The 24137-nt window shown below is 39.5% G+C and overlaps 1 protein-coding gene across 2 annotated transcripts in view; it reads right to left on the reverse strand.

Moving 5' to 3' along the window:
- Positions 1–24137, reverse strand: part of KCND2 (potassium voltage-gated channel subfamily D member 2) — a 274695-nt gene that overhangs the window by 7116 nt on the left and 243442 nt on the right. For both annotated transcript variants that reach the window (XM_038154373.1, XM_038154371.1), the window contains exons 3-5: positions 12825–12987; positions 3157–3255; positions 1488–1583 (exon numbers count right to left, since the gene is read on the reverse strand). In XM_038154373.1, coding sequence (XP_038010301.1) covers positions 1488–1583; positions 3157–3255; positions 12825–12987 — 358 coding nt within the window. The remainder of the gene's footprint in view (positions 1–1487; positions 1584–3156; positions 3256–12824; positions 12988–24137) is intronic.

Consider the following 24137-nt stretch of genomic DNA (forward strand, 5'->3'; position numbering starts at 1 on the left):
ATTTGTCTGATTAAAAGTAATTTTGTGCTTCCTAAAACCTTTATGGAGCAACAATTAAAGAGTTTTATTGACTGAACTTTTAATATAGAGTTGAAACATTTTGAAAGGCTATAATGGCACAAGTTAATTGATTTAATTATACTTATTAATTAACTGTTCCCAAATTAGCTAAAAGTAATTTGTAAAATATATATTTTTAGTGCAATTAGTTTCATTATTAATGCAATCTTCACAGAATTCCATAGCATTGGCCACTCTGCATTTCTGAGGGTGGGTGAGATCTTACACTATTGACTTTTCAGTGACAGAAAGGAGAAAAATATGCCTTTCCTCAATATCATGATGGTTATACCATGAAGGATGGTGAGAGTCTTAGGAAGACACACCACCCTTCCTGTTCTACAATGAACCAGAAAGTTGCCAGATTCCAAATGCTGAAGGCTGAAAATATCAAGTTCCCACTAAAATTTTAGGAATGCATCATCTCCAGAATACAGCTTGGAACTGCTGCATATATTTTTGTGTTAATATATCATAGGAACTCAGGGCCAATAGCAGAACCCAACAGAAGGAAAGAAGAATGTAGATTCAAGAAACAAGATAATACTTGCTTTATAGAAGTCATGTTTTTAAGAAAAATTAAAAAAAAAAAAGTTTTACAGACTCCTCCATTATGATTAAAGGAAAGGTGAAACTTTGGAAGGTGAATTCAGCTCCTACCAAATGAATAGAAATTTTTTTCCATGATTTCAATGAAAGTTTGACAAGACCTGTGGTTATTACTCAGATTTTTAAATATGTTTGCAATATTCTACTCTGGAAAAATTTTAAAGGCAAATTGCTATTATCAGGTTCTGGTACAAAATGTCTTAAAAATGTTTCAAAAGGACCCAGCAAGAATCTTAGCAAAAGAAACCACAGTGTGCTCTGAATAGGAAGTAAGATGTTCTGTCCTTCAGCACATTTTATAAAATTAATACTTTTAAAGTAAGAATGGAGGAGACATTAGCACAACAAGAATATGGGTGATGTATTGCTAATTGACATAACAACTGGGCCCTTTTATTTCAAAGACATGCTGTCAAAAGGAGAACATTAAATTCCACACATATATGAGGTTTTAATTTATCAAAATTTAGCAGTGTTTGTTGTGGGAAAAATTTTAAGTCTTTGTTGTTTGTTCGTTTGTTTTGGAGGGGGGGTGGTATTTGGGTGGGTTTTTTTGCTGTTGTTTCTGGTGATTTTTAGGAGTTTTTTTGAGAAAAAGCGGAAAGACTTTCACAGTGATCTCCATCAAATATAGCAGAAGTTATATCTCTCTGTTATTTATATGCATTGGGCATAAAGCCTTAAAATAAGATAAAATGGCTTTTTTTCCCAGCTAGCTGCTTTAATATAAAGGCTGATTAATTAGAAGAGAGAACTGGAAACATTCAAAACTAGGCTGGTGTTGCAATTCTCAGGAAAACACAGTTGTCTTTTCTTACCGTGGTTTTTTCCAGGCAGTGAAGCAGGTGGTGGTGCTGTGTTTCAAAGGAAGAGCCAGATTTGCCAACAAAGGCCTGTTCTTCTTCATTGGAGGACTGTTGATACATAAAACTCTGTATTATTCTCAGTTTTGAACAAGAGGGAACAAGAGGGTTCTTATCCAAATATTTGATCAGAACTAATCTGGATTGTACATGGTAGCATAACTGCAAAGCTTTGTCTACAAAGTATACCAAAAATTATTTTGCACCTTAATTTGCTTTTGCTTTTTTAAAAAATCAAACTATTTTCTTTCCTTCCCTTGCACCTCCTTTTGAATGTTTTCATCTTAGATCTTTAATGCATGGATAAAATAGTGCCATTTACAAGTGAAATCAACACATAAGCTTTGAATGTTGGATCAACACATGTTTAAAATTTTAATCAATTTAAGTTACAGTAAAATTGTTCTTCCTGAGAATGTGCCTCATTTGAAGAAAACTAAAAATAGCTATCCTCCCAGGATCATTTCATAGCACTAAAGAATTTGTGGTATTGCTGCTTACACAAAAATTCATGTCAGTGATCCCAATCTACTGGGTTTAGAAAGCGTGTAGCATATGTTACTGACATAGAATGAAGAATTAAGTAGAAAGCATCCACTGTTTATTAATTGCTGTCATAATTATTCACTAGAAATTTTTCACTAGAAAAAAACTAAATAGGGGAGGAAGTGGGATAATAGAAAAAAATACAATTCAGCCATGGGATATTTGAAATCTGCATGGTAATTAAGCTATTTGGTGTCTTTTTTATTCAAATATTTTTCTTTCAAGCAGAAGAATAAACAAGGGCTCTGACTGCTCATCTCTTGTGCTAGACAGGACAGATAGACAGACAGCCACTTCCTCCTCTTCTGGCTATAGGTTTAAGTATCCGGCTGTTTAACATGTATTGAACAGAAAGGGCACAGGGGAATAAAAGCCTTCCTGTATTTCTCAGGGGATAGCCTAAATGCCAGAAAGTGGCAGGGATTAAAAACCACTCTGTCTGCAGTCTTTCTCAGCTGGGTTCAGCTTTGAGCAGCCAAGGGACTGTCTCCCAGAAGCGTGGGTCACTGTGAATCCCAGTCCCAGCTGCTGGTCCTGGCTTCTGTGGCAGGGGTGAGCAGGGAATTTACTTCAGATAACATTACATTGTAATGCATTTGAGGTAATCACCAAGATTCTCCTTAAACCCAAGTAGGTGTTTCAAGGGAACACTTCACTCTGTAACACCTCTTTTTGCAAAGAGTATTCAAGGGCTGCCTTTTCCTTTACTGATGATGAAACCTGTTTTTTGTCACCCACGTCTTACCTGTTTACAGCCAAGTGAGATAAATACATTCCCCCTCCTAAGAGGCAAATGCTCCTTAATGAGTTCTTCTACAGGATTTAACTCCAAAAATATGGGTTACATTGAATCCAGCATTTCTATCTGGACATTTCCCTCATCTCTTAATACCCCACCATCGATTCTCACAACTTCCTTGAACAGTAGTAATTGTCCAGTTTATCCATCCTTAATCTACCTCTAAAGATAACATTGCCCAAAGCCCCAAGGTGACTCACCCTGCTGATAAGTAGAATAAACTACTGCTGGGCTGTCATTAAGAGGTTACTCCAGAGGTGGAGGGAACACAAACATTACCTGCTGCAGCTGGTTACTCAGCAAGCCATTTCGTTTGCTCTGCATGTAGGCATTAGCACTCCCACTCTTCGCTGCGCGGATTCGAGCCAGCCTGGCTTTCTGTGAAAACAGACAGAATGAAGAGTGCCATTTGTACTCACAGCCATTACCCTCTTTGTCTAAAACTGCTAATTGGAATCAGCTGGTTATGAATACCAATCTCACAGTGACTGACTGCATTGCATCCATCCTCCAAGTGGAGCAAATCACAAGCGTCTTCCCATTTCAAATGCATTTGATAGAAGTTTTTATTTGTTTGCAGGTATCAGCTACTAAGAACAATGAACTTGGAGAAGGGATTAGACAGATCAGTATGGAAGTGCCACCTTTTTTGTTTTTGCATTGCTGCAACTGCCACTCCCTATGTCTTGGGGGGCAGAAACATGGACATCCATTTCAGTTGCTATTGCAGCAAAAATCTCTTTAAAGGGAAATAAACAGTTGAGAAAAAAAATATAATATTGCAACATCTATGAGTGGGTTTCTCAGAGTCTTCTGGGTTTTTGGAGTACCAAAATGTAATAGTGCTTTTATGCTGTCTCCCAGCTAAGTTCCTGAATATTTGCCAGGCCATTTTAGAATCATAGAATGGTTTGGGTTGGACGGGGCCTTAAATGTCATCAGTTCAAAACCCCACCATGGGCAGAGTTGCCATGCACTACATCAGGTTGCTTAGGGCCCCATCCAGCCTGGCCTTTAACACTTTCAAGGGTGGGGCATCCACAACTTCTCTGGCAACTTGTTTCTGTGCCTCACCACCCCCTTAATAAAGAACCTCTTTCCAACATCTAATATAAACCTGCCCTCTTTCATTTTAAAACCATTGGACCTTGTTGTGTCACTATCTGCCTGTCTCTCTTCCTCCTTTCTCTAAGTCCCTTTTGGGTACTGGAAGGCTGCTATAAAGTCTCCCTGGAGACACCTCTTCTCCAGGCTGAACAACACCTGCTCTCAGCCTCAGTCTTCATAGGAGAGATGCTCCAGCCCTTGGATTACCTCTGCGACCCTCCTCTGGACCTGCTCTAACAGGTCCATGTCTTTCTTGTGCTGAGGACTCCAAAACTGGATGCAGCACCCTAGGTAGGGTCTCACCAGGGCAGAGTAGAGTGGGGAACCACCTCCCTTGCCCTCCTGGCCATGCTGCTTTTGATGTACCCCAGGATGTGGTTGGCTTTCTGGGCTGTGAGTGCACAGTGCTGGCTCATCTTCAGCTTTTCATCTGTGAGGACTCTCAGGTTCTTCTCCACAGGACTGCTCTCAATTACCTCCTCTGCCAGCCTGTACTCATATGTGGAATTGTCCTGACCCAGGTGCAAGCACTTTGCACTTGAATTTTTTGATTTTTCATGAAGTTCTCACGGGCCTACTTCTCAAGTTTGTCCAGGTCCCTCTGGATGGCAGCTTTTCCTTCTGTTGTGTCAACTGCATTGCTCACCTTTGTGTCATCTGCAAATTTGCTGAGGCTCACCTGATCTCACTGCTGGTGTCATTGATGAACATATTGAAGGGCACCAGTCCCAAGACAAAGCCCTGAAAGACACCACTCCTCACCAGCCTCCTCCTACCTCTTCGTGTCAGTATAACCAGACTTAATACCTATCATATTTGGTCACAGACTGTTCACAACCTGATTTTTCAGAGACTGCAGGTCATTTACTGAGACAAATTTGTGATTTCTCAGGTGAGCCTCACTGCTTGTGAAGGTGACTTTCATCCAGAGTAGAAGGAGGCTCATGAGTGACAGGCATTTTGCATCCCCTGGGTTTTGTACAACACACAAAACACAGCATTAGGGAAAAGCATGCAGAATGAACTCTCTCAACCATTAATGTGAAAACCAGAAGCTTTTATGGAATCACTCGGATGGCATCCTGGTTCTGTATTTTTTGTGTCTTGTTACATGTATAGGATAGAATCTGGGCTTATGTTCATGGTTAGATTTCTGATTCTGAAAGCCAAATGCCTAGCAGCATCTGGAATTAAATGGCTGCTGAAGCACAGAAGGAGATACAGTAAAGCACTTGAAAATCCAACTTTGATACAGTAGTAGGGATTTTCATATTTGATATTTAATTTGTGGACATTTTCAAAAAATAGAGAGAGTATTTTCCCCCCTTCCCCAAATTTCTGTGATTAAATGTCAGTATGTGCTTAGAGAGGGACGCAGCCCGGTCACCGCAGCCACCAGATCTTTCTGGCATTATGATTAATAATTAACTGACTTAGAGGAATGGCTCAACACCACATTTCTTTGCACTCACAGCCTCAAACTCACAGATCTTCTCAAAAGCAAGCCAAGAAATTTATGACAGCTAACATGGCTGAAATCTGGTTTATGCTATGTCATGCACTTGTTATCGTTTAATTGTTCTGAAAGAAAATAAAATAATGCTCTACATGTGGGCATCCTTGAGCCAAAAAGCTCACATGAGATAGTATTGATTGATTTTGTAATATATTGCCCATTTTAAGATAACACATTTGTTTATTGACTTTCTTGGTAATCACAGCTTTTCCAGCAATGCAGTTAATGCATCTTATTTTAGTGGTAAGGAGAAAAGATCCCCGATGACCTGGCCTGGGGTCCCCAGGAGCAACCAGTGTGGGGAACTGTCACAGCTCCCACCCTCCTGGCCCACTTGGGCTCTTAGGTGGAACATCCTGGGCTACCAGCACAGTAGGGGGCTCAGACCTCGGGAAATAGGTTGTTTTCAAAATGGTGCTCCTGTCATGCAACCCCAGCATGCTGGCTTGGAGGGTGGAGAAAGGAATTTTACCTGCACCACAGAGTAGACATGGGCTGGGACAAGTGCACTTGGTTATATTAATAAATATATAAAAATTTAGTCTTAGGAGCTCAAGATGCTTTGGAAATGCCTTTAGAGGAGTCCCATAAATAAGTGATTTCAGTCACAAATATTTTAGCTGTGGTACTTTTCAGTCTGCTCTTTATACAGGGAGATTCATTAGATTTAATGAGCAGACAGTTAACGTGCATTAGTTCTGCTTTTCCTTTTAGCATGCATATTCATTTTCTCTTTAGTGATTGAAGTAATAATTATGGTGCAGCATCATTTAATAAAGAAATATGAAAAGCATAACAGTCCATCAGACTATCTTAATATATCAGTGCTATGACACATACAATATGAAGGTTGTACTTTCTGTGTGAAGATTTAAAATTGCTTTGCAAGTATGAATTTATTGCATCTTAGAAAGCTTTTGTGAGCTAGAAAGTAATAGCATTCATCTTTCCAGCTGAGACTCATTCAGATGGCCTGAATTTATCTCATTTACCAAAGAGAAGACAGTAAATCTGAGAGGAAGAGAGGAAGCAGATATTGGGGCCTCCATGTTTATACATCAGCTTAGAGAAAACACTGCAGAAACTGGTGTTTACAAATCTGTTAAAGTGATAAGATTTATTTTCAGTTCTTCTGCCTGATTTATAGATGAGCCTGTAGCATGAGCAGTCTAGTGACTTCTCACATTTCCTATCAAGGCATTATTAAAAGCTCACATCATGCACAGGATTTTAAGAGTTATGTGCTAGGGATAGAGCTCCCATAAGGGCATCAAAATGATGTGATGACATCAGGAAAACTGTGGTTACAGAAGTGCTAAGTTCTCCTGAAGTAAATGATATCTTTGTTGTGAAGATTTCCTGAGTATGAAACTTTGATTTTTGGTAATTTTTACATGGTCTAGGGCAAAAAAAAAAGGTAGATAAAATATAGTTCTTTTACATATTTTAATGAAATTCAATCCCAACAATCTCATCTCTATTCCTCCTAAGAAGTTGATGACCAGCTCTAATCTTTGCCACATCACTTGTATTTGCACGGAATTTCTCTTTTAAATGCATATCTTGCTTTTTTCTAGCTTCGAATTTCACAGCATAGAGTTGGATCCTTGTCTAGGGCTGCATTCATAGAAACCTCACAAAGGGAATTCACTGTTATTCAACAACAGTTAGCTCTGTCGGTTTTAGAAATATAAACATTCATTTTCACAAGGTTTTAAGTAGAGCTAAATGTAGCACTGTGGGGTATTTACATCCAGCTTTTGACACTCAGATGCCCTCAGCTGTCCAGCTATTTTAAGAGAATGATTTCATCAGGAAGGTTTTAGGACAGGACTTACGGTGGTACTGGGAATAATTTCTGGTAAAATTCTCTTCAACTTGCTATGCAAGAAGCCAGGGTAGCCCAGGTAATTTAGTAATTAACTCCTGCTGGGTCTTCGGCTCTACATGTTACATAAATGTTTCACATGAAAACTCAAAAGTTATTAATTACTTACCTTTTAGTTATTATTGTTTAATAATTTTGTACATTTAAAATATTAAAATTCCTTCACAGTCATTCTGTCTGCACAGCCTTTGGTCAGGACAGAGCTGGTTTTCTTCACAGGAGCTGGTATGGGGCTGTGTTTTGGATTTGTGCTGAAAACAGTGTTTACAATTCAGGGATGTTTAAGTTACTGCTGCACAGTGCTTGCACAAAACCAAGTCCTTTTCTGCTCCTCCAAGTGTCACTTTTACCTTTCTGATTTTCACCCCATCCTTCTGTGGAGGAGAGGGAGAGTGAGCAGCAGGGTGGGCTTTATGTGCCTGCCTGTGGTCAAACAAAACACAACACTGGCTCCTGGAACAAGGGTGAATATTGTCCAAAAAATCAGTTACATTTTTGTTTATATATTTTTTTTTTGTTTGGTGTTTCATAAATCCATTCTGTGTGTTTGTTTTTAAGAGAAAAATCACGCCTACATTTCGTGCTCTGATTGTCTAATTTTCAGTAATTGCAAATGATTGATTTCATATTAGCTGACAATAATTTGCATGACATCAATATGGAACAGAGAAGAAAATGCTGTTTGCTTTGCACATTAATGAACATGGAATTAAATAAGGTTCATACATTTCTTGAGTGGTGCCTTGCTTTCACAATGTATTTAAATTATTGTTCAATAAACATGAGGTTTTTTTTTTTTTGTTAAACTCAAAAATCCTGGATAAGTTACTGTTAGTTATATTTCTGAAATACTCCTGATATTAATAGCTTGTCTCATGTAAAGAAGTCAAAATGGCTAGCAGGGTTTCCTACTGCAAACACTCAGTTCTAGACTTCCAGATGCTGTTAAGCAGTTGCTAAGCAGTTGTTGTTGCAGTTTATCCTAGAGGTATTTATAATTAGCTAGTAACTGATTATTCATAACTTGACAGATAAATGCATCATGTACAATTAATAAATAACAAAGCCAAGCCAATCTTCAGGATATATTTTGCTTTGTGAAGGTAGAAGACCATACTTGCATGAAAGATTCAGGTTGAATTTTATGTCTAAAGTCTAATTTTGGAGCTGATGATGGTTGTTTGGCTGTTCTGTTGAGGCATCATCCAAAGTCAGTCTAGGCAGAAATGCTTGGGCAATTAATATTAAGGCTCTTTTGTTCCTCAGGTAATGAACAGCACTGGGTAGATGTACCTGCACTCAGGCACTTGGCCAAGAGGACACAAGGCTCTTGCCTCTCAAAGACATGTATGGAAAAGGCACGTAGCAAGGGATACTTCATTTGGGATATGAAGGACTTTGTAATCATAATTGCTGCTGCTGGGAGTGGACCTTTGGGTCCAAGTTGCCATGGAGTGGCCAGACAGCTTCCAAGAGGGAAGTTGTGCCTCCTCTTGTCCCTTCTCTGGGCTGGTAGTCATCCCAGTGAACGTGACACTGAGACTGTCCTGCCAAACCTTAGCCCTTGCGACCTATCACATACAGAAGAGGAAATCATATCCAACCCTGCCTAAATCTTTCTTGTCCCTTCCCTTCCCTTCCCTTCCCTTCCCTTCCCTTCCCTTCCCTTCCCTTCCCTTCCCTTCCCTTCCCTTCCCTTCCCTTCCCTTCCCTTCCCTTCCCTTCCCTTCCCTTCCCTTCCCTTCCCTTCCCTTCCCTTCCCTTCCCTTCCCTTCCCTTCCCTTCCCTTCCCTTCCCTTCCCTTCCCCTCTTCATTTCCCCTCCTTGCCTTGCCTTCATACAAGACAAGAAAACTGTCATTAACTTTGCCCAAAGTTAATGGGCAACCAAATTAACAACCTCTTGAAGCTGTCTCTAGCTGGGAAAATCTCCACAAATAGCATTTTTCAAAACTGTCTCAGTACTGATAAAACTGCTTGAGAGGAAGGCACAGTAAGACTCCAGGGCATAATTAGTTATGCCCTGAATTTCGATGTCTGGTTTGGATTATTTATTCATCCATTTCTTGTCAGGATAGGCCAGATCCTTGGACCTTACTATCTGATAGAAAACAATGTTTTGATAAGCACAGATGATTTTTCCTTTCTTTCCCCCCACCCCCCGTGTGTTTTTGTTTATATTGATTGCAAGGGGTTTCCTGTACTGCAGCAGAAAGCTGGCTTATCCTGCCAACATTTTCTGTATTGCAGAGTGGGATTTCATGGCAATTACAACAATGTATTTTCATGACTGGAAGCAGGAGCTTCCTTTAAAATCCATTCAAAATGCAATGGTATATAAACAAATTTCTCTCTTCCATCTTCTCCCAAGCATTAATGTGCAATGTCTTTTTGCCAAAAAGAAACAAGTGGAATTGTCTAATCTTGAATAACTGTGAAGAACTCAGTAAGTGCATAAAATGATGGTTGCATGGCTCTTAATCCTAACATAAGTGACAATATTTTTCTGCTGTAAATTGTCAGTGCTTCTGGAACTAGGTTTCAAGTCTTCAGCAAAGAACTTTCTCTTAAGTTTCCTTCCAGCCCAAGTGTTTTGCTGTTTCTGAAGCCTATCTGGATTAAACTTCTGTGTGAGGTATTTATTGATCTGTTGTAGGCAGCAGGAGGTACCATTGCCTGCAGGGCAATAGGAGGTACCATTGCCTTTGTGCCACTCTCCACGAAACAGCACCTTCTTTTAAGCTTATGTTCTTCAGCCTCAGAGAACAGAAACGAGTTCAGTGCCTAGGGAAACATTTATTTTAGAAAATGGTGTAAAGCCTCTATTGTATTGAATGAAGAAGGAATTTCAAACTTCAATAATGTGACCTTTTTGCCTGAATATTCTTTTACAATGTAGCAGAAACCCCCTGTGAAATGAGAGGCTATATTTCATGGCTAAATATGGACTATACAGTACCCATGAAGTGCTTTTTGTTGATTTTTCTTTTTTAGTCCATCAGAGCAATATTCATTTCAACATCTCAGTCATTTTAGATTGAAGAGATTGGCTTTGCAATAGGAGATATCAATGAAACACACATCCAGTGCTAAGTTAATCAGACCTCAAAGCCATTTTCTCCAAAGCAAGAAGGGCATAAACACAGTCAGAGGAGATCTCTCATCCTTGCTGTTGGCATTGTTCTGGGGAGTAGGGAAAACACGCTGGCAGGATTGCCATTCATCACTTTGTGTTCCTGTTCAAAACATACAATGAGCTCACTGTTTTGCAAGGAGAAAAAGTCAGCTATTAACTCAAGCAGTTTCTATTCAGGAAGAGATTATGGGGAATAGCAGCCAGTCTAGCAATTTAACTTTTGTGATATATTTTATAGTGTCCATTTCTTTTACATTGACAAATTGTGCTGGTTTTGGCTGGGGTAGAGTTAATTTTCTTCACAGTGGCTGATGTGGGGCTGTGTTTTCATGCTTCCAGTTCTCTCCCTGGTCCTGCTGGTGGGGGAGCGAGTGAGCAGCTGCATGGGGCTGGGATGCTGGCTGTGTTAAACCATGACACAAATGTAAAGCAGGCCTAGAAAACTCAGTTTTGTGGCATGCAGTAGGACACAGTTTCTATCTGAAATGGTGTCTGCAGCTATTATGAAAGCTCAGAACAGGCACAGTGATTGCTGGGATCCAGCAGACCTGTCACCCATGAGTGCCACAGTGCTCAGGGGCACAGGCAGGAGCACTGTGCCCTGGCTGAGGTACAGTTGTTTATCTGCTGCCATTCCACAAAAAGAAGTAGAAAAGTTCTTAACAGAAACAAGTTAGTGTAGAAGTGACATGAAGTCAGCTGTGAAAGAGGGGAACACACAGCTGGAATTAGGCTGTGGGACAAAGCATGCAGAAGAGAGGGTGGAAGTAGTAGATAGATAAAGTATGGGGTTTGAAGCCCTGAAGTAGCCTATTTTAGATCAGGTTTCTAGAGAGCTATGACATTCTTGTGATACACCTGGTTTCTTTTTATAGCATTTTCCTGGCAGCATTTTTCCAAGATATGGCCATTGGATGGTGCTGTATCTTCTGCCTGGGCCTATGTTTCTTGGCCATGTACCTGTGTTTCTCCTGATTTTCAGATAGTCTGAGGATGGTATTTATTTCACTGATTTTGGGTGGGGGGTTGTTTGTTTGTTTATTTTAATGAAGAAATCAGTCAAAAAGGTGGCCAGAGAGAAACACACAAACATTTTGTATCTGACAGTGGTGCTGATTTCCTGTATCTGACAGTGGTGCTGTTGTTGATACGAAGCAGATGCAGCCTGCAACTGCCTGTGTTCCCTGGTCTATATAGGCAGTGCCCAGCCATGGCCTGCCTGCACACTTCCCCCAGCAGTGATCCTGCTCTCCTGAGATCACTGGAGACTCAGAACCTCTGAAGAGAGGCCACAGGTCCACAAAAAGCCCAAGTGGTGACACCTCAGCCTTGGCAATCACGCAAGCTGTGTGGCATCCGAAGCCTTTCAACTGCCATCGACAGAGGAGAGGAAGGTAAGGCATCTCTCTCAGCTCCCAGAGCAGGGCTCAGGTCACAGAGAGTGTTCTCTGAGCTGCCTGGCACTTCAGAATTCAGAGAAGTGGATTAGAGCAAGTGCATTGGCAGTGATGTCAGTGATGTGGAGATGTAAGTGACTGTCCAGGCTTGGCTGCATCACTCCTGATAAATACTTCTCTTCCTGACCCCTGACCTTGTCCATATGCCTCAGGAAGGGAAACAGTCTTTTTGTAGATCTAGTGGATATTTTAGTGAGAGACTCAGCAAATCAAGGAAACTGGAAAAACAGACTTTTTTTTTTCTTTTTTTTCTTTTTTTTTTTTATCTGATTGAGCTGTTTATCTGAAGCCTTTTAAGCAAAATAGAGCTGAGGAGACAAGTTCCCCAACAATCAGATTCCCCCAGAGACTGAATCTGGGACTTTAACTAAACCTGGATTAGTGAAGCAATCTGTTAGCAGAGATGTTAGAAATCATTATGAGCTTTGAGGGTTTTCCTTTTTTGTTTGGTGGGCTGTTTGGTTGTTTTGGTTTTTTATTTTTCCTCAGAAGACTGTGGTAGAAAGAAAGTCTCCCTGAAAAAGCACGGAAGAATCTTCAGTGGGTGAGACTGCAGCTATTGTCTAAAAATCCTAGATCTAGTCTAATAAGTGGGATTAATTACCAAAATAATAGGTCTGTACATTTTGACAGAAAAGATAAATGAACCGGTTTTGGCTTGAGTTGGGGTTTTTCCCTCACTAAAAATAAGACAGTATTTGCATCTAGGACATGGTTAGGCATGTAGCACATACATATAGTGGTCCTCTTGCCAAGAAATATGCACTATAATGACACACAGCATATAGAAAATCATATTTTATCTATTGTTCAACAACATAAGGGGGGAAAATTAGAAGCTCACCTTTTGTGCCCTGCGCTTGTCTGCTCGTTGGTTCTGGTGGTATATACGGCTGAAGTTGGAGACAATTACAGGAACTGGCAGAGCAATGACCAAGACCCCACTCAGGGAGCATATTGAGCCAAAAATCTTGCCAGCTATTGTCTTTGGCACCATGTCACCATACCTGGGTTAAAGAAAACAAAAGGCTTAGTAAAAACAAAATCTCTTCTAATAATTTTATTTCACAATGAATCAATTGCACAATATATTTTACTTCTCTTGCAAATAATAGTTGCTGCATATAGATAATGCTTTTACACATATTCTTACATTTACAGCATGCCCATTGTTGTGCACAAATAATTTTAATTTGAAACAAATTTTGGGTCTCCTGTCTGTCAAACTGGAGGCAGGTAAAATACGTGCTTTACCTGCTGTACTCTTCCCAGGCTGCCTCTATTGCAATGGAGAGAGAATGACCTTGGTAAGAAAAAAAAGCTGTGTTGAAGTTCAGTCCTTATGCTGTTCACTTGAAAGAACTCATCAATTTCATTGGCAAGATCTAAGAGAGACCACTTGGTGAATTAGATACTAAACTGAATAATCTATTGTCTCAAGCTGATAGAGTACTTTCATTTAGAGGGTGACACATTTTTGCAACAGGTTTCCCAGGAGATCATGGACTTTCCATCACTGTATTTTTTTTAAACTTGGCTAGACAGAAGCATGGCTGACCTAACTTGCTGTTGACATGAGAAGCTGGAGTAACTGGGTTCCAGACATCCCTTCTGTGGTCTAGGTGAAAGCAAACATGGAAAACTCAAGCCATAAGCAAGCAAGCAACCCAATTGTAACTGCAATCCTGGCAGTGCTCAGAATTATTAAAGCTACCACCTTTCTTTTTGATATTGGATGTTGTTTTGTCCAGCAAGTAAGAACAAAGTGTTACTGATGTATGTAAAGGCACTCCAGTGACAACTTAATGAGAGATTTTAGCTCTTTGCATTTTGCTGTATTCTATAGGGGGCAAGTATATAATTACATCCTACAGAGTTTAATAAAAAGATGGATTACTTTCGAGTATTATTCAGTTTTTAACTTTATTGGATTTTAAGTTATTATTAAACATTGATTTTAGCTTTTGAGTTTAGTATGCTTGTGAAAAGAGAGGTAATGTATTCCTTATTAAAAAGAATTTATAAACTCTTAACACAAGAAAAGTTAAGAAATAAAACTGTGGGGGAACAGTGTTTAGAAAACACTAGCTGGAAAACAAAACCTGTCTGTGCATCAGGAACTGGAAAAATAATAGAGAAGAGGGGGAAGGCTTCAAATCAGTGAATTTTGTCCAATTGTCCAAATTGTGCACCTAATGGATAAAAGGGTGAGGATATGGAATGATGGAGAAACTATATGAAGTTAGAGGACACCTTCTAGCAATGAGAGCTCAGCTCACTACAAAAGGAGGTGAAGATGAATGGTTTGCATTTTGTAAGATATGAGTAAAGTGTTGAACATAGATATTCAAATAAGTTGTCATACAGGTAGATGTAATATAGATGAACAAGTCTTAGACTATTGATATAGATTATGTCGTGTTAAATAAATATTTGGTTGTTTTACTAAGCATGTCCAAGTGTAAAATATTCACATGAATAATACAATTAATATTTCTTCCAATATCCCTCCCCCCACACTTACTCAGAATTTGAATGCTATTAGTTTCACATTTTGTGACATGGCAGGATTGCTTGAAAAATACGTAATTCAATAGATTCTATCTATTACATTAATAATATAACTGGTCTTAATAAAGATATCTAAAAACTGGAAAAATACTAAAAAGAATGTCATGCTTTCCTTCACAGCAACATTTCCACCCTAAAACATAGGCATTTTTTGGTGTTTATCTCTTCCTAAAGCTTGAGCTGACTATAAACTGTATGCATGACCAGCTGTTCTTTTCTTTGGGCAAGGAAGTGGATAAATGACCTTTCAAGGTCCCAGACAAATGGGATCCCTAACACCTCACTAACTCCATTTTTTTTCCAGGCAGAACAATAGAAAAGCAGTGGGCATAGGGCCAGGGTGGCGAGCTTTGTAGATAAGACCTAGGATCAAATCACTGGTAAACATTTCTGCTTTACACTATTCATTAGTTTTACCTAATTCTTACAGATACAAGTATTTTCATATATTAGATCAAACTGTGTGAACAGAAACCTCACACAACCAGATTTTGAAATGCAAAATTTCCACCTGCCCAGTACTAGATCTCTTAAATTAGATCTCTTAATTGAGATTTCTAAACCTATATTTAGATGCTTATCACTTGAAATGCCAAACTGCTGAACCTCCATAAGCTTCCATTGTCACCGATGGCAGCTGTGGACAGAAGACATTGCTGGCTCTAATTAATTTGGCTCAAAATTGCTCAGGGATATAGTTCATCCTGTTGATAATGTGACACTATAATTATATGAATCAAGAGCAGACTGAAGCTTTAAGAGCTGTGACAGGAACCACAAGCTCATCTATCTTCAGCATTTCAGTGTTTATGCGTGAACCTAACCAGTGCCACAAGCAAATCCTTTTCACAATATTTTAGTGTTACAGAGTGAAATAAAAAAATTAGGATTGTTTGACACAAGAAGGCATTTTGCAATGTTTTTCTTACCTTCTGGACAAAATGTCATGCAGATGCATATACTGCTTACTTTAAAATAACTTGCTTTCAGTTACTTTTCTTTTTATCTGGCATCAGTTGTAATACAGTGACATTTTCCAAAGGTAATGTTGTTTGTCTGTTATTTAGTGCTAGTAATACCTTTCACATCATTAATAATTCTTACATAATTAGTTTTACTCCTGTTTCTAACCACTGCACTGGAGTTGTTTAAATAAAATTATAGTTAGAAAAAATTACTTTAAAGAAATTAGTCTTCCTAATTCTCACAGGGTGAGAAACATATTTGCTTACTTTTGTGACAAAACAGAGGTTTTGCTACATTTGCCCTGGTTAGCCTTGCTCTCTCCTCTGGGACAGTGACACAGATTTTAGTCGAGGGTAGTCATGATCAGAATTGCTAATGAAGTTCCTCCTCTTGAATTAAACATTACCTTTAGTTATACCTCATATATCACTGAACACCACCAATGGAAATGGATGACATAAAATGAAGGGAAAATTCCTTCTATAGTTCCAACTGCAACTGTTTTATTCTTTAGAAATTCTAAATTAAAAAAAAAGAGTTTTAACTCCATTTTCAGATGGCAGGGAAGCTTTGAGGTGCTAGCATTTCAAAGTGGAAAACTTATACTTGATCTCTAAAACAAATTCTAAATTCTGCAGAAAATCTGCTTTCTTCAGCCATGGAGACACAACAAATGTAGAATCTTATTAAGCAATTTTCACAGACTCCCTTTTCAAAAGGGAACTATTTTAAGGTTTTATCTAGTGCTACTCTGCTTGCCTCACTTTTCTTCAGGCTGGAACTGCAGACATATTCTCATTTATTTGCTTTTTTCCCCTGGTTGCAGCCTTTTCATAGCTTTGTATATCATCTGTTCTGCATATGTCTATTATTGGAGCCAAAGCTCAAACCAGTCTTTGGGCATTCATGATTTGTACTGACAATCTAATTTTGTAATGTCAGAAATGTCATCCCAATATTTTATGTTCTGGATGAATGAAGAAAAAGAGGCTTCATACTGATCCCTGATATCAATCACGTTCATTCTACTTCAGTTGCCAAAAAAAAAAAAAAAAAAAAAGGAAAAAGACTACAACAAACCAGGTGTGTCAATCAAGTTTTATCAAGAATCAACATGATCAAACTCATGCTTAGGTTTCACTGGATGCAGTCCAGACAGGCCAGACAGGCTATTGCTTGCAGTCCATGAGTTTCATTAGATTTGGGAATAAGATGAATAGGTGATGATGCCACAAATAGGGCCAGCGGAATTTAGAATTTGTTTTAGAGATCCTCTTCACTAAGTGACACTGTGCAGGGATGGATGGATGGATGGATGATGGATGGATGGATGATGGATGGATGGATGATGGATGGGTGGATAGATGGATGGATGATGGATGGATGGATGGATGGATGCATGGATGGATGGATGGATGGATGCATGGATGGATGGATGGATAGATGGATGGATGGATGGATGGATGATGGATGGATGGATGGATGGATGGATGGATGGATGGATGGATGAATGGATAGATGGATGATGGATGGATGGATGGATAGATGGATGGATGGATGGATGGATGGATGGATGGATGGATGATGGATGGATGGATGGATGGATGATGGATGATGGATGGATGGATTTAGAGACATGCATGTTTGTCTCAGTTGTTTGCATTCATCAGGTGACAGACCAGTTTTACATATTTGACTCCTTACTGCAAGACAGACAGCAAGCCAGGGGATTCCTTCATTTTGCAAATACTGTATCTTTCAGAGTGTTGATGTGAGTAACATGGGTGTGCTGCAGCACTTTGCATGACAGACTGAGGGGAACCAAATGCAGCTTGAGTCATACACAGAAGATGGAGCTCTTGTAGGAGCTTGGGAAACACAAATGTATTTGGGGTTACTACTGCCCAGCCAGTAATCTCAGCATTGCCATGTCAGATCTTACCCATGGAGATCCACCTGCCAACACACTACTGCTTTTCTAACTGATGAGTGGAACATATCTGGTGTTGCATACCCATAATTCAAGAAATCTCAGAAAACACAGACTATTTGTGGCATCATCACCTATTCATCTTTTTCCTGAATCTAATGAAACCCAGTTTCTGATGGCTGTAAGATGAAATATTTCATAAGTCAAAGGTCCAAATTATAAATGAAATGAATCATACTTTTTTGGCCATTTTTTCCTTGATGTGAGAGAGAATGTGTTTTCTTTATTAATCTTAACAAATGAGAGGGACAATGATTATTTAACTCCTGTTTGTTTGTTTGAATACAGGAGTAAATTTTTCCCAAGTGAAAAATAAGTGTATGGTGGCTGTCAAAATAAATAATGACAGAAATTGTAATTTAGCATATTTTTGTGTGTTACATCAGAAATTAATATTTGAAATAGCTCACTTTGGGTCAAAACACCCCAAAGCGACCTCTGTACCAAATCTGTAAAATTAGAGAACATATATAGGAAGAATAAATCCAGCATTTGCGTTTTTGCAAAGCCTAAATACTCAAGGCTGAAACTGACGGACACAGTGAAGGTTAAAAAACCCTCGCTACGATAGGGTTTTCTGACACTAGAGGGCGTAAACGCCATGAAAACCAAATGCAAATGCAGAAACAATTTAAAATGCGTGCTTCAGATACATATGCCCTCTTCCACCTCTTTCGAATTAATTTACATTCTTTAAAGAATTATTACATTGATTGAGATCTGTTGTCTGCTCCGATATTATTTGCTGAAAAGGAAGGCTAGTAACATTTTTCTGTTTTCAAACATGTAAAACATGTCAGAAAATAATAGAGTTGCAAAATAGATGCAAAGACATTAAAATTAATTTGGTAATACTTATTTTAAAAGAAAGGGAATTTATGACCAAAGAACAATGGAAATAGTACGAGATCCATAGCAACTAAACAATCTTTGTAAAAGCCAGAACAGCTCATATTTTTTCATGTGTGGGGGACAAATCACATTTCCCAGTAGATTTGGTGGGTCATGTATGTAGAGATCTAGATTTGTGCATGGGAGTTGATTAAGATAACTGATTTCCAGGCAAGGCGTTCCAGGCAAGGGCGATCCTCCCGCCCTCCAGCTGCTTGCTGCTCTGTGCTGGCTCAGTGTTTTACCCACTGGGGTGGGATGATGATGCATCTGCTCTCTTGTCTCCTGTCTCAGATAATGGCTCTTTCCCCTCCTCCAGGAAAAGCCCCAGGGGCTGCTGTGGGGAGACTTTCAGAGAAGATTATACAGCTGCTCATTGGCCTGTGAGTTAAGGCTGCCAGCCACCCACTTGGACACACGCTTACATCCCAGTGCAGAAGAGTAGGCAGGAAAAGCAATTCCCATCCTCTCTGACCTTACCAAACAATAATCACGGCGAATCTGACTTGCTGCCCTGGTTTTGGCCAGGCCTGAAAATAGCCTAATGATTTTGGAATTGCTATTTCTAATAATGCAAAATATTGCTGGTTGTGTGAGGTGTGGAACAACATTTCATAGATTACTTCAAATTTTATTCCAGCCTAGGAAGATTCTGCATGGAATTGCAAACAATCTTCCTGGATGCTTTTTTGTTACTGCTGTGCTGGGCCCTCTGCTGCAATAGCTCTCTCTTCTGCCTAGTCATGATGGACATGGTCCCCTCTGGGTCCGCAAATGTTCTTTCAAGTGCTGGCCAGTATGATCATTCATGAATGATGAAAACCACATCTGCTTCTCCAAAGTGGTAGTGCTCCCTGGGTTTTCCAGCCTGCAGTGCAAGAGAATTAGAATAGTGCCCCTGCACCTGGCTGGGTTAACAGTTCCTGAAATACAGAATTTATAATAAAAGTCAGGGGATTTGAGGGGGAGGGGGGTTGCAGGTTTGTTTTTTTTTTTTTTTTTTGTTCTGTTTTGTTTGTATGTGCACCAGGGTTTTCACTTAAATGGATTTGCACAGGTGAACCTTAGTACTCAGAGGTCAAAACACAGGAGTTTTTGCATGGAAAAGTTAAAAGGCTTGCCCAAGGAAACACTCCCAGCTTCTTGCAATCCAGACCAAGTTTCAGATAACCAAATTCCTTCTGTTTTGTTTTACCATAAAATATTAAATTCAAAGAGGTAAAAGATATCTTTTGCTGTCATCTCTCCCTCACTGAATAGGAAAACTTAATATCCTACCTGTTCCTGAGCAAATCATCACAGAAATATGACGACTGATCCATTCTGCATGGGGGATTTTTAAGCTATCAGAGGTACAGCTCAGCTGACTCCCAACAGCAATGTTTCAGTCACTTACTACTGAGATGGCATTTCTGTTTGTTTTTTTCCCCCAGACTTCAGAAGCAAAAATAAACATGTTTGTTTCTAGGAAAAAGAGAATGTCTATGAATGGATCCAACACTTCATAAGGATAAGAAAAGCAACATAGCACTAAAACTGTTCTTGATGTAAAACTTGCAAGCAGCCTTTCCAAGTGTTTCCTGAATCATGCTGGTTCTCACAATACTCTGGTCATCACCCACAAGCACAGGTGAAAATCTGCCTTCTTTAGAGTTTGCAAGCAAAGGAAGCTTTGCACAACCCTTCACATAGAACCAGGATTCTGTGGCAAGTGCAGGTGCTCTCAGCCAATGTGGCCCTGCCTGCTGCCTGAAGGTGACACTGACACTGTGACAGTCACTGCAGAAGGTCTCTGCAGAGGAAGCTTGTGCTTTCAAACCCCACATTTGTTCAAAGTGATGTAGACATCGTGCAGCATTATCAAGTAACTCAGAACTGAGTCTTCCAGCCGTGGTTTTTGTGATGGAGATGCTCTCCTGGGAGGTCTGCCATGTTATTTGCTGGGATTTTTTGCTTAGTTTAGTGGATGGAGGACTATATGTCAGCAATAAAATTAATCAGCAAGACTGCCACACACTCAGCAAAGGATGAGTGACTCGCTAAGCCCTGCCTTTGTGGTCTCATGGGCATGTGAATAAACCAATCCCCATCAGCTCCCTTCAGAACCAGTAGACCAGCTCTGGGACTAAGCATGTACATTACAAGGGAGCAAATATCAGTCAACCACTTTAACTTGGAGATCACTAAAAAGAACACCATCGGTAAAAATAATGAAGCTAACCATTCTCAGAGAACAAAAAGAAGTTCTATGCATAAAGCAATACTACAGACACGTCAAATTACATTTGACAATTGCTAAATGGGGTCCTTGTCTAAAGAGAATGCTGTAGATTGTTATAAAGCTGTTCCCTAGAGCCTTCAAGCTGCTTGGTAACTAAATGCTGGTGAGTTGACACTAATTAGCCATTTATTTCAACATTACATCCAACAACAGATAATATAAATTGCTACTGGTAATAATTTTAAGTGGAATTTCTAAATAAGCATTTCCACTGTGTTGCCTTAAGGATTCAGCCTGTACAGTTACAATGTGGGAGCTAATTCTGTTTTTAAAACACTACTGTATGTGAATGTGAAATGAGCCAGGTTTGAAAGAATGAGTCAGACATAAGAAAAAATGATTTAATTTTTAAAATGATCTTTACTTCTAAGAATACAATATCTGATTAATATTGAATTAATTTATTACTTTAGAATTCTAAGTCTTTAAGATACCATGGTGATGAGTGGAGGGCAAATGCTTGGCTAGATGTTATTTCATAAGATGGTACAAAGGATGGCACAAAGGAAGAATGAGCTTTTCCAGTGCCACTCAGATATGTATTTTCTGATGCAGACATAAAATTTTTTCATTCTATTATATGTGAAGTCAAAAGTAACTAAGAGGAGAGGAAAAAAAAGACAATTTGATCTTAGTTCCTGTAATTCTGGCTTACTTCACATAGAGAAAATATTCCAGGGTCTTTGCTCCTAAAAATCAATGACTTGTATTACTTAGTTAGGACCTAATTTTCTAACAGTTCTTTTGTCAGAACATGAACCCGCACACAAGCACATATACAGGATGAACTGAGCAGCTCTTTCATAGATTATAAATGAAAAAAAAAAGCCAATAATAGTTTAGAATGAAACTTCACCTGTACTAGTAGTCAGTCTCCAAAATTAAACCTGAAGCAAACAAACACATAGGGACAAAGAATTGGCTAAATATGAGTGATAATATCATTGAATGACCTTCCATCCTTCAACCACTTACAAATAACTGAAGAAGTACCAACTACAATTTTTTTTTTCTCGTAGTTAGTGATTCTTAGAGGTTGCACTTTCATGGGCTTTATTTTGACCCTTTAAATCTGTGCACATTTCTGGCATTCATAACACTGGCAGTTCCTTGGTGAGTGTCCTTTTGACTCTTCTGGCTGCAGTTCCTTGTTCCTGGTGTGATGCCCCCAACCAGGTTCTTGTATTCAAAAAAGCATCTGGTGATATTCTCCAGAATCCTCCTCCTGCCTCTTGTGTTTTCATACCTACTTACCTTGTGTCTTTCCTAGGCTGGCAAGTCCTACTGTGTTCATACAGAATCTGCTCCCTATATTTGATCATACTTTTTCCCCCTTTTTTGAATCTCTATTTTTTAACACTGTTTGCAGGAAAACAAGGCCAGAACTGCACACAATTTTCTAAAAAGAGGTATGGAGCAGTTCAGGATAGCTTATATTTCTGGTCCCAGCTTGGCCATTATTATTCACAATATTAATGCCTGATTTCCCACCCTCATTATTTCTCTGTCCAAATCTCTATTGGTGGGAGCTGATAAAATTTGCCTTGCTTCCCAGATATCTACCACTGAGTGAGGAAAAAGAGCTGTTGGGCATCTGGCACAGCATGGGTGCTTTGATGACTTTCATCACGTAATTTCTGCAAAATAATCATTGTAATGGCATAGCTCAGCCAGTATCTGTGGTAACCAGAAAAAGAAAATTCACCCCTAGATTTGTACCAACATTTAGGTTAAAAGGAATGTGTCTTCATTTGTTCTATGGATATGAATTTTTACTTTTGGGTTTCTTTGGGTGTTTTTTTCTTCTCTATTTGTTCTTTCAGACAATCCTTTTTTGGGAGAACAGGATTAAAAAGCAATATAATATTAAAAGATAGTGGTTTATATCTCCAGGATGAATGCACACCAATCCCAAAGTCTCATTGTTTTAAATAAATTGATACAAATAAACTAGAGTATAAAGAATTTCCAGCAGTTCCTGTCTGAGACATTAACTGGAAGCAAGATGAACATCTGGCTGTAAAAGCCTCACCTTCAAAAGTAGCACTATCTCCAGCCATTCTTCACTTCAAAGGTTAAAGATGGACAATGCCTTCAAGTGAGGCTCTGGCCATGGTGCTCAGTAATGACTGAATAAAGAGCTTGCAGTACTGGCGGTAAACAGGAGCAGTGTGAGATGCCCTGACCACACCAAGGTTGCTGTAAAGAGAGCTCAGTTGCAGGCTCCACCGATCCCCAGCAGGACAGACTAGAGTTTGACACATTCTTCCTGGGAAACAGTTCCAAGGCTACTGATAATTATCACCCATCTAATCTCCTTCACCTGGCCTGGGTTCATGGGCACTCTCTGTTCCCTCAGACCCCTCACGAGCACATGGAAGATGACAACCCAACACAATTCTGAGTCCTTCTAGGAACACAGTATTTGGTAAAATTTTTAAGCATCATGACTAAAATTAGGATTCAGCTGTGAAGCACAGATTTTGGTGCAGATTTAAACGTACTTTCTGAAGCCCAAGGGTATGTTTTGGTGTGCCACCTTGTTCCAGCAGAGAGAGAGTTTTCCTATTAGTTGTATGATTAGGTATTTTCTGGGCCCAGTGCTCATCCAGAAATATTGCTGAAAATTTTATGTAATTCATTTCTCCTACATTTTTCCTTTTCGTTTCAATACTTGTGCTTAATAGCAGCAAATTCAAAACAAAGCATTGATCTGCCAATGCAATCCTAAATTTCTCTGGAGTACATATTAGCCATCAGGTAAAACAGCTCCAAGTATAAATCACATTAACACTAAAGAGCACTGTGAAAGTTTGCAAGGACAGCCATGACTCTTTTTGTGACAGGTACTGGGCACAGCACTGAGATCTGTGAGCTGATTGCACTTGGGAATCAAATCCAGCTGCTCCCATGTTCAGGTAAAACTCTGACTGACAAGAGGTTTTAGCCACTGCTGGCTTTCATGCTGTTCACCACTCTAATGGGCAGATCAAGATCTAGGTAGGGATGATTCCCAGCAAATTTGCAATTCCTTTTGCTTTTTTTCCTCATCCCACAGGGAGGTTTGCTGCCTCCTTGGGGCCCAGGTAAGGGATATTACTAGGAAACTTCCTGATCTGTTACAGCCTTCTGACTATTACCCTCTATTAGTTGTCAGGTCTGTAGGGATGAGATTGAAGAAATTAGCCCTGAAGCAATCAAAATGCTCCAGGGCACTGGGGTATTTGATGAAAGGAGTGTGTGTGCAAGGAGTGTGGTTCAACAACGGCAAGTGCATGGTCCTGAGCTTTGGTCACAACAACCTCATGCAGAGTTGCAGGATGGGGGCAGAGGGGCTGGAAAGTCACCCAGCAGGAAAGGACTTGCAGTTGGAGGTTATAACTGGCTGAAAATGAGCCAGCTTGTGCCCAGGATGGCAAGAAAGCCAGTGGCATCCTGGCTTGGATCAGAAATAGTGT

Source organism: Motacilla alba, chromosome 1A (assembly GCF_015832195.1).
Source record: "Motacilla alba alba isolate MOTALB_02 chromosome 1A, Motacilla_alba_V1.0_pri, whole genome shotgun sequence".
Classification (NCBI taxonomy): Eukaryota; Metazoa; Chordata; class Aves; order Passeriformes; family Motacillidae; genus Motacilla; species Motacilla alba.